Here is a 12,031-nt window from a genome sequence, read left to right as displayed (position 1 = left end):
TAGTGCTAAATCGTACGAGAGTCATAGTTCAAGAATGTAGGTTTTGATTTTTGTAATTTATAGACACAGTTGTATTTTAAGTATACAGTAATTGATAGAAACTACATATATTTTCGAAACATATTTGTATGTTAAGCGTCATCAAATGGGCACTACTATTAAATATTTCTTAGTTTGACTACAGAAAATCGAAAGCTCTAACTTTTGCAAGTATTATTATTGGAACAGAAAGTCTATTACTAAAAGTCTGCAATGGTATTCGGTATTTAATGACTATGAAGTTTCAAATGTTCTTTTTGACAAATATTAAACGAAAATTTGACAGTCGACAACGAGATTTCAATAATATTCTTCGAAGAAGTTCATGGAACCAACTCAATAAGATATAACCTAAACGTTGTAAGTTTATAAAGTAATTTCTGACATATTCTTAGTTGTAGGAATTATAACTAAAATGATTTCTAAATCATTGAGTCTCCCGAGTTCAAATCCTGACAGTTCTAGAGTTAATAAAACTTTGGATTTTGCACATTTTTACAAAACTGCAACCGAAAGCAGTACGACATTGAAAAAAGACTTAAATACCAATAATAATAATGATTCGAATGAAACATCATTGGCTCGACAATCACATAATAAAAATGGTAAAGGTCAAAAAGTGTCGGTGACGAAAATCGATATAGATGGTAAAAATTTGGGCTCTAAACTAAGACACGGATCTCCAAACGGTTCAAAAATTACATCAACCCCAAACATGACTATAAAAAGAAATCTCAATATTAAGCCCATTATAAAAGAGTCACCTACCTTGGAAAACTCACTTGATTTGTCAAATGTTCCAAAATTAAATCGAAAGAAGAGGAACAAATCTGTTAGCTTTATGGTAGAAGAGAATGATGACGTAGTTGTTAAAAAAACTAAATCAGACGAGTCCTTGCTACAAAAAACAGAAGAAAAGAAACCTAAAATGAAAAACAAGAGGTTTAAGAAGATACAGAAAGAAGATAAAGAAAATGACACTAATCCATTTATTAATGATATGCAAAACTTAGTATCCAAAACTGAAATTAATAAAAAGAAGGCATTGCTGAAAAAGAATAAAAAAGTAAAACCTGAGAGTAATATAAACGATAAAGATATCAATGTTGTAGATATTAGTACTTCAACAATATCAAAGGATAATATTTCAGGATCAAATTGTAATATGACTGGTATTGATTTGCCTACATTAGAAAAGTCAGATACTAAGAAAAAAAGAAGAAAACATGGCAAAGCATTAAAAAGTGTTGAAAAAGAAAATCCTACTGATACAGGTGCTAAAAATGTAAAACAAAATGATAATGCAGCAATTAGCTTAAAAAGATCTAAAAGATCAAGAAAAAATAAGCACATAGAGACGTCTGAAGTAGGAGAACCTGAAAAAAAAAACATTAAAAAAAGTAAACCTGACAATATTGCACATGGAATAGAGAATTTAAGTATAGGAGACAATGCTCACACATTAACTAATCTGCTGGATGAAATGATTGTTACCAAGACTAAGAAAAAAAATAATAAAAAAGCAAATATTGAAATATCAAGTGATAAAAAATCTGACTCCAAGCCAAAAAATAATCGCAACTCTAGAAAACGTAAAAATCGGAAAATGCATGCTGGGGTAATTGTACAGAATTTACCTTTCAGGATACTTCTTACCTATAAGCAAAAGCTAAGAGACTTTTTTTCCAAATATGGTACAGTCCAGTCTATAGGGTAAGGCCTTTGAAATAAGTTCTAATGAATGCAATAGTGTTATATATGATATGATATGATATGATATATATGATATATAATTGACCTCTCTTTTTAGTCTGGCAGATTTAAAGTGTGGTGCAGAAGAAGCTCAACCAATATTCACAACACGAATTTTCTTTACAACAGAAAAAGAAGCCACAGCAGTATGTCCCATTTATAATTTTTTTTTTTAAATCTAGAAACTGAAATTTTGAAAACTGCTTAATAGAATTAATTGCTTTAAGTGACTAGTAGTATAAGAGTTTGTTCTTAGGCTTTAGATGGAGACAATGAACTTTATGAAGGTAACATAATCCGTGTGAAGAAATTATCCGCTCAGGTGACAAGGATTTTTAAGCCTTCTAACAAAAATAGGTTTGTATTTACAATTATTACTAAAATAAGTAAAAAAATCATGTAATAATCTTGTTTGTATCAAACACAAAACTTTACAGAAAATTACCTCAAAACAATTAAAACTCACTATCACTACTCAACATGTAGAAAATTAAAAAACGAATTTCTATTACCCAAATACAATAATTTATATGGGAAAAAAAACATTAGATTACATTATTCCAAATTTAATAAATTCGATACCAGCTACGCTTCTTACTAATATAACAAAAAACAATATTAAATTTAAATTAAAAAAATACTACATAAGTCAAACAATTATAAATTATGCATAACATAAATTATGCTATATACGCCATTAAAAAAAAAAATCGAATATAGGAACTCACCTGTATGTGAATGAGAATTCTCGACAAGAACAGGTTTCTTGCATCGGCTATCTATGGCGCGTCAGTGTTTAGATTTGTTTATGACGTTTTACGGGCAATTTTTAATCGTTTGAATGGTTTGATTGTTATAAACATATTTACAGTTTATATGTCACTGGCCTTAGTATATATATATATGTGTGTTAATGATTTAATTATGTTCGACGTCCTGGTGGATAGAAAAACTGTGGATAGAAAAACTGTGCACAGTTTGTGTTTCCAACACATCAACTTCCTTTATATTAAGAACACTTATACAATAAATAAATAAATAACTACCGAACAAATGAGAAAATTTTCAATTTACATCAATTTGAGCCCAATGCAAATTGAAATGATTGAAAATTTATGATTTTTATGACAATTTCTTGAAGTGATGTATTATAATATATCCACAAATGTATACACTTGTAAGGAACAAGGTTCAAAAGTTTATTCAAAATATCCTAATTATAGAAATCTGATATTTTTATATTGTTTCATTTCAGTACACAAAAAGATGAAGCAAAAGGTAAAACAGTTAAGGAAGACCTAGCAATGGATAATCAGAGCGACTAGTTACTAATTTACATCACTGAATGCAAATTAGTTAATTGACATTGGTGCCAAATCATTTTATCCAGCTATCAATTTTATATACAATTATTTTAGTTACTTGGTAAATTTTCAACATATTTGAACACTGCCTTAATAAATATGTATAATATAAAAATTTAATTATAAAATATTTTATATAAAACACTATGCATTTAGTTTTATTTTACCAAAATGTACTTCTACCTAGGATCAAACCTGGGAAAAGGATTACATCGGTGTGCAAATGCGATAGCCACCATACTTCAGAAACAACTCTATTGCATTTATAGATTTTAAAACAATTTTTTATTGTATATTTTATTCGAATTCTAAAATAGAAGTTGTAATAATTACTATTTGAGCATTTCTAATTTTTTTTACACATAAACACATAAATTGAAACAATAATTTATTGTGATCCTTAAAACAACAATTATGCATTATACTGTATACACAAGTTCTTATGAATAGGTCTCTAACTTTGACAATATTTACAATAACTATAAATTACAATTTACATAAATAATACTTTTTAATATTATGCAATTCTGTACAACAGTACTTTTTATTTTCAAATTGCTATGAACTAATAAAATTCGTGTGTTGTAAGTGAACATATTTTTTGACAAACTAAAACCTTTGGACTTTTGCTTAACTATTTTCTTATTAAAATATAAACAGCAATTTTATAAAGATTAAGTGAGTCTTTTGAGAAATTGTCAAATATCTAGCAATATTACTTTAAATGTCTATGTCTAGTTTTATACAGGACTAATATATCATAAATTAAGTTTCTTTTACATATAATCAACAATTAAATACAATCATGCTTCTCATAGGGACAGAACCTTCAAATATTTTTAGCAAAATCATTATTTTCTAGTGTTAAAAAGTTTGAAGATAGGGCTTATCTTTACAGACTAATTCAGTGTTAAGGCACATTCCTCCAGAGGGCTTTTTAGTCTCTGGTCAGAATGTTGCCAATAATCTGGGTACCAAAGATAATTTTTTATCTTAAAAATGTAAGATTTTTCAAATACAGATGGATTTAAAAAAAACTTCGACTTTTTAGGTTGTTTAAAAATTAGTACTATTTGAATAGCATCCTAACTAGAAGGACAATATTTGAGAGTATCCTTATAACCAAAAATTTTGAAACATTCATAATTTTACACAGTGACTGATTCCAGGCACAGATGTCAGTAAGTTGCCTCGAAGAAAAGAAAAAGGTGCATTTAAGTAAATATAGTATTGCATGTATGTATGGGCAATGCGGCCGCATGTGTGTGAGATCAGCGGCTGCCGCCCGCCGGTCGCTCACTCCTAGTGCCGCTGATTTGGCACTGGTATACTAAAATAAAGTACTTAATTATAATGTGAGAAATAATCTAAAAAGGGCACATATTATTGGATGTAATTCATCAGTTAACAAATAACACAAGTTAACTGATTTTGATTTGATTGACTTTTTGTCTATTGAGTGAACTAACAATGCTCTACTTAGTATCTTTATGAATAAGAGGTAGTGAAATGTTAATTTAGAGCTTTACTAATTTTTGAACTGATATTAAGAAATATTACTGTTGTTGATTTTTTTATTAAATTGTGTTTTCAGTGTGATAAGACACTTTAGACTTAAGACCGATTTCATAATAACAATTTGTATTAGTGAAGGTCCGCGCACTTTAATATAAAAAAGTTAAATAAAACATTTGTATATCTAACAACTCATGGTAGATAAAATACAGAAAAAATACCTACCCATAGAAGGCCGGGAAATTGGTATCTGTATTAAAGTGGAAATTGACAGGGGTCTTCGGCGAAGCACAGGTGTATGTGAGGTAGTCGTCAGAGGCGTGCAATTGTCGACTAAGGCTGGGTTCCGAGGCGCTTCGAGTGATTTTAGGCATTGCTCGAAGCATTGACTCTAGTGCTGCCAAAATTTGACGAAACTGAGGCCTCTGCTGCCGGTCGAACTTGATGCAGTCTTCGAAGAGACGTTTGAGGGCCTGGGGTGCGTCACCTCGAAGCTTACGGCTGTCTGGCTTTAGGAGGCCACGGCCAACCATCCACAGGATCTGAAATTAGGAGGGTAGTTAAGTAGATGAAACAGATGATTTGCCTTTTTTATACTATTATCACTGAGATAATCGGTGAAAAGACATAAAAAAAATATTTCCTAATAACTACGGACTCGTATTGAAAGCTTTTTATTGAGATACTAGGCTAAACAAGATTATAAAAACAGGATACAACCGAATATAATTATCCAGTAATATGGAATAAATAACATCTTACGTTTGAGGTTATTTTTAAGTCATTCACGACAGATTAATATTTAAATTCATAGTAAGAAGAAAGGGTGGTTCCAAAAACAATAAAATATTGCATAATTACGGAAAAAACCCATAACTTGCCAAGTACGAATCGCACATAAAATAAAAATAACTTTCCTCATATACATGACTCTCGGAGCAAGACTTAATTTCGAGCCCCGTGTGTTAAAAATATGGATGGAAACACGGGAGCCATTAAGGCTGTCTCCTCCCGTTTTGATTTCTTTTCCAAATTCATATCTCACCTGATCTTTGTTATTGAGATGCGAGTAGGGTAGCTCTGTAGCCATCAGCTCGAACAACACGATGCCATAGGAGTAGACATCAGAACGGAAAGTGTAAGGCGCCGGCTCCTCCATGCGAATGACCTCTGGAGCCATCCAAAGTATGGATCCCGTGGGTTGTTGCCATTGAACACCACCCGCCGCCCCCCATTCAGACCATCGAACTTTGGCCGTTGCCAGACCAAAGTCCCCGATTTTAACAGACCAGTCGTCGCGCAAGAATATGTTGTTTGACTTGAGGTCCCTATAAAATATGTTACATAAAATGCTGTGCGGGAAGAGCGCGTCATTTTATATATTCACAAAAATTATAAAGAAAAAATATTATTGGTACAATTTTATTGGTACAAATAATATTGGTACAATAATATTTTTTCATATTAAGTATCAAAATTATTGTCGAACTATAATGGTATGAAAGTGTTTTTAACGTTATGTCAGCTATTCGTTCAAGCGACTTAATCGTTAGATTTGTTAATAAGCTACGTTAGAAATCAGCTATCTAAAGGTGAGTCCAAAAAATAACGTGTATTTGTAATATTAAGCGAATAAATAACAAATAAGGTAGACCTGCTACGACCTTAAATATCACGACATAACAATTAATCTTTTACTATATCGGACAATTATTTAAGTTGAATTATGTTATTACCCCGGAGATATTATTAACTAGAGTCTTATGAATGAATAATATCTAAATAATTCATATGATGGTGATCAATATAAAGTTATTTATATTTTTATGAATTCCTTACACTAAGGTATATAATACTCACGAATTTCAGTAAAGATGAATTACCTATGTATAATATTTTTCGCGTGTAGATAGTCCATTCCCTGGGCTGTCTGCCGAGCTACGTCTATGAGATAAAGCATGGGCAAAGGCGTTTCCAGCACGTGCAAATGTTGGTATAAGGACGAGCCCTCGCACCACTGCGTTACGATGGCTAATGATGGCTTTGAAACGCACCCCATAAATAGTAGAATATTGCAGTGCCGGGTTTTCCTTAGAACCGCCACCTATACACACACTATATTATTTCCGGCTCGAAGGACTAAAATATATATAGATACATTTCTTAGCTTTACAGTTAATCCAGATATAATCATTCGTGTAGGCTAACTAAAAATATTATATATTCAAAGTTAATTAAATGACAGTAATAGTGATATACAGAAACGAGACTTAGCGGGAAGTATGCCTCCTGTATGTCAAAATCCAATACATACAGGTCAAAAACCTACGGGAGTTAAGACTTTGCGTCGTTTCTGGATCAAACACTAAGCGACAATTCCTTAATTTAGTTAAAGATATGAAAAGGCTTAAAAATCTCACTTAGACACACGCCTTATAGAAGAGTACCTTCACACTCGATAGAAATTTAAAAAAAAACAATTTATCCAAAAAGGCTTTCCAACTGCACCTCAATATAAAACATGGTTAAATGGAGTTCAATCTTAATAAGTCATTATATATGATGATATACTTTATATAGACTATATATACTCAATAATGACTCACTTCATTTTTAAATGCTTGCAGCTGAGCAGGTGTTGGTGTTTTGACATTAAGCGTCTTCACAGCCACAGGACCATGCCAATGAGCTTTGTATACAGTCCCAAAACTTCCAGAACCTGTACAAAATTGCTTATATAAATATTTTCAAATTCAGTAAAATTTAAGGATAAAAAATATTTGAGAAAAATATATACATAAGTTGTGTGTTAGGATATTATTACTTATAATTTTTTGCTGGTGACGTCTGTCGCGCGCAGAAAGTATCAAAAAATATTTTGTTCGTGTAACGTAACGTAACTGTTCCTCAAAATAACAGTTTAATTAAACCGTTTAGGCGTGATTGAGAAATAACATTTTTGTATAATATAAACCGCATTGTCCCGTTTTTCTTTATTGACAAAAATAATATGTTCATTTTTTTAAAAATCTCCAATATACATAGATACATTACCAGAAACGAAACGAAAAAAAATCAGATTGTACGTGTTCTATTATTTGTTTAGACAAAAACCTACAAAGTTTACCCAAAGTAACAAGTATATACCTATCCGTGCGCCGATAAGTATCTCATCGGCGTGTATAACCCAGTCGTCATAACTTTCTCGCGGCGACAGTGCATGTTTCCACGATTCATCCGCGGAACGTGCGCGCGCGCGTCGTGGACGGAGCGTACCGGTTGGAGATGCCTACAAAATATTAATATCCTAATATTATAAGCTCTGATAGCAAACGATTAAGACCTACATTTTTTATAAAACGATTTTATTAATGATATTATTTTATGTCCTTTTGTATGAAAAAGTAAGCAATTTAAAACTAAAATTGTATGCTTATAGAGGTTTGGCACACAATGTAGACATTGTGTGGGAGTAAGAAAAAACTTCTTAAAAATATGTATTTACTAATTGTAGAGGATTGTTAAAAGCTCCCCCCGTCTGATAACCACTAGGCGACGGGCGCAATATTTCACATAGTATAAATCCAAAGGCAAATAAATGCAAACTCAAATATAAAATGTATTTATAATAAATACCTGTGTACTTTGACTGTGTTGCTGATCTCCTCTTTCCTTGTCGTCTTTATAGTGTCTACCTGATGTAAGATAATTTGATGATTGTGGAGAGTTGTTGCTCTGAAACACACAAGGTTGCATATTAGGTATAGTAAATTATTTTTTGGCTACATGGGGTAATATTTCTTACGCTCGCACATAAAGTGAAGAAAAACATTGTGAGGAAACCGCCATGCCTAAAATCAAAAAGGTCGACGTTGTCTATAAGAAAATTATCTAAAGTTACTAACTTAGCTCATATGAGATGTCAAAATCCATTACACTTTTGATATTTGTTGTGTTGTTGTGACTTGATTTAAAGCTCTTAGCTTTATGAGACGGTCATTTAATAAGAAACTGGTCAAGTTTTTTTTATGATTAAATAAGTAAAAGAATCATGATGACAACATTTAATCATAAAAAAACTTGACCAGTTTCTTATTAAATGACCGTCTCATAGTTAACTTAACAAAATAATTTAAGTGTTTATTATACCTGATTATGTTTTCTTTGATGCTCTGCTAGTGTGAGTGGGCGCTGCACCATATTGATGCAGACATTGGGTGCTGAGTTGGAACGGTCTTGTTGGTTTAGTGAACGAGGGTGTTGCTGCCTGAAATGCATATAACGCTTTTTTGTAAATATCCACAAATTAGCACAATATAAGGTAGTCTATATTTTTTTTATTTTAGGTCTGTAAACAGTCAAATAGCTAAGAACAGTGTTTGCCAACTTTTTATGTGACATTCCCCACCTTAGCCTTTCTAAAATTCTTATGCCCCTATGTAACATCATTTTTATTATAAAAATTGAATTGTTCCATTAAAAAACTTATTAAAGAAGAAGAAGAAGAAGTCACTAGGAAATTGTTAACAAACCACATTAAGTAAATTTTGAGAACAAGGAAAAGCTACGAGTCCATTTTCGAATTGTACTCCGTCGGGCGTTGGCTCCACGATGGGAAACACTGGGTTAAAAAGTTAACAGTTTATAATCAAAACCAATATGCAAAAAACATACTTGACTACATTAATTTATAAGTTAAATACACTTTTACCAGTTTAACAAACAACTATAGTATACAAACTATATCAACAAGACTTGCTAAAACTAATTTTAATCTATACTATACATAAACATGTACCATGGATTTAAGCAAAATTGGTGTTCTGCATATTAAAAACATATATTTAAAAAAAATATCTATCTAATCACTATTATACCTTCTCGAGACAGTGCCTTACTTTCTCTTATAATAAAAAATTGACTCAATAACATTGAACTTCCAAATGCTTTGTAACATAGATTTTTTGTTAAGTTTCTTATAATAAGTCATTAGCTATTAGTGTAAGGAGAGCAACGCTGGATTAACCTAGTGTTTAAAAGCTTTGTATATGTAACAGTTATTTCATGTAACTACACTATTTATACAACTATTCAGTCTGTCCTCCATTGTTATGATATATATTAAAGGCAAATTTAAATTCATGCAGTCATATGTAAGTTTTGGCTTAGATTATTAGGATTTGAAACCACCTGAGACTCATCACCAAATTAAGTGGAATAATGTAACTACAATAAGCCAAAACAAACGCTGACATGATCTTGTGTGAATATTCACCAGTTCATATCAAACTCCCTGTTCTTCTTGGCTGGGGAAGCAGACCTGCACACCATCACATTTTTATTTGTAAACACATATCTATAACTAACATGATTTATCTAGAGAATTGATGTTTAAGGAATATTTTCTATTTAATATGGAGAATCAACTTACTTATTTTGATTATAGCTAAATTGAGAGGGAAGATACAGTATTCCAGCCTGTGTCTCTGGATTCTTAGCAAGGAGAGCAGCGTAATAGGTATCAGGCATGCGAACCTGCAACATTGGATACATTTCAATCACATTCACATAAAAAACTACTACTTATCAGACTAATGCTATGCTATTTAATATTTAATATTTTTTTACATAATACTATAATCAATATATTGCATAATCAAAATCAGAATTAATACTTCAGTAACTGATATTTTATAAATATATTAATATAAATTACCTGATGACAGATACTAGGCACTTTGTCAGCACATCGCTGATGGAACTTAAAGTTGCACTGTGAGCAGTAGAAGCCATTAAAGAGTAGTCTGCGACAACACTCACAGAATGCAAGGGTAAAAAATGTCTTGCGGGTGTATTGGTGGGACATGTGGGACATTATGGGCAGCTTGTCTAGCGTCCTCACTGTCACCTGCAACTCACAGAGGGGTTGTAACAAATAGTTCATTAAAAGAGTAATTACAAGTGCCTTTATACCATTTTAACATCAATTAGCAACATTGAAATTAAAATGGTAGTAGAGCATTTTATTATTAATTAATCTAATCATACCTACACACATTAAAAATATTTGAGGTACTGTAATTTTTGTTTATTTTTATTTTAAATTAATAGTTTAATTATTTAATTAATCTATCTAAATTGAAACATTTTCACAAGGCAAACAGCTGTTAAAACTTGTGTTATAATCACAAAACAAATATTCGTGTTCAACTGACCTCTTCTGCGTCTATCATAGTTATATCAATATCCCACGGTATCACTTCATCGTTCCCTGTCCTCACCACTTCACAAATTTCACATGTTAAGTTCCTGAGTTTGAGCGCCTTCGATAGCGCTTCACGTAAGCTTACACCCTCTTTCACTTGCACGCTGGTGCGCTGCTGGTTTGGCAGGTGCGCTCGCAGAAACACCTTCGGCTGCCTTGTAAGCGTATCGAACTTCTTGTTTTCATCCTGCCACGAATACTCCTCACTTCTGTCCGGCGACTCAGATTGCAACAACTCCCTTAAAGTTCGTTCCCTAAGCTCTAAATTATGCAACTTCGCCGTTAGTTCTTGATATTCTGTAAGGTATAAAGACGGTGGATGCTGCAATCCAGCGAATTTCGCGTTAAGAGCATCGATGTTTTCACGGGTCACGTTTATAATACTTTGTATGTTCCTAATTTCGTACGTTGGGTCGGCTATATCGTCACTATCTGTGGACGTCGACATGTTATCACTGTTAAGGGACAATGCAGGTATATTTCCATTAATTTTTCTTGTACAATTTTCTTTCTCTCTAGTAACTGCCATTTCTTTTTATTTTTTGCTCAATTTTCTACGCGCACACTTGCGCTGATTAAACGTTGTTTGTTGCCATTTCTGATATGTCAAAAAATTAAAATGTCGCTAAGTTGGCATACCTGCTTGCTTCGGCACAGATTGATGCGTTGTTTTATATATAACACTTTTTTATGAATCATGACTAGTATTTCAATAGAAAAAGAGATATATAAAAAAAGTTATTTTAACTTTACTACTCACTTGGTCGAATATTTAATAATGTATACAGGTCCTGAGAGTCAAAAGTACAATAGCTTTGACTTAATAGGATAATCAGGTATTCCAAAATGAGTTTATAAACCTCGTTTATGTACTCTACATATAAACCAATTAAATATCCTGATCGTAACTTCAGTGACCGCTTAGTAACATATATACATTATATTATAATGTGCTGGCTGAACCGACGAACTTCGTACCGCCTGATGATTGTATATAAATCTTGTTTTAAATGATTAAATACCGTTGACACTGTGTTGTTTATTGATATAAAAAAAAACATTTAATGTTTTAAAACTAGAAACAAATTTAACAACA

General features: G+C 31.9%; 2 protein-coding genes across 2 annotated transcripts; one reads left to right on the top strand and one right to left on the bottom strand.

The window, feature by feature from the left end:
* The first annotated feature begins 22 nt into the window (after positions 1-22).
* On the top strand, positions 23-3,272 carry LOC123707721 (putative uncharacterized protein DDB_G0293878). Its single transcript, XM_045658013.1, has 4 exons — positions 23-1,752; positions 1,850-1,937; positions 2,048-2,148; positions 3,047-3,272. Exons 1-4 carry the CDS (start codon positions 455-457, stop codon positions 3,114-3,116), a joined length of 1,557 nt encoding a protein of 518 aa, XP_045513969.1. The 5' UTR covers positions 23-454; the 3' UTR covers positions 3,117-3,272.
* A 292-nt stretch (positions 3,273-3,564) lies between these two features.
* On the bottom strand, positions 3,565-11,521 carry LOC123712950 (raf homolog serine/threonine-protein kinase Raf). Its single transcript, XM_045666365.1, has 11 exons — positions 10,886-11,521; positions 10,387-10,578; positions 10,102-10,205; positions 8,820-8,937; positions 8,307-8,405; positions 7,818-7,959; positions 7,277-7,389; positions 6,554-6,774; positions 5,716-5,998; positions 4,896-5,212; positions 3,565-4,485 (listed from the first exon to the last, which is right to left on the bottom strand). Exons 1-11 carry the CDS (start codon positions 11,462-11,464, stop codon positions 4,458-4,460), a joined length of 2,196 nt encoding a protein of 731 aa, XP_045522321.1. The 5' UTR covers positions 11,465-11,521; the 3' UTR covers positions 3,565-4,457.
* Between the last annotated feature and the right edge of the window lie 510 nt (positions 11,522-12,031).

The sequence above is a fragment of the Pieris brassicae genome, chromosome 1 (assembly GCF_905147105.1).
Source record: "Pieris brassicae chromosome 1, ilPieBrab1.1, whole genome shotgun sequence".
Lineage (NCBI taxonomy): Eukaryota > Metazoa > Arthropoda > Insecta > Lepidoptera > Pieridae > Pieris > Pieris brassicae.
The sequence above is the reverse complement of the archived record's forward strand: the minus strand, read 5'-3'. Positions and strand labels throughout refer to the sequence as shown.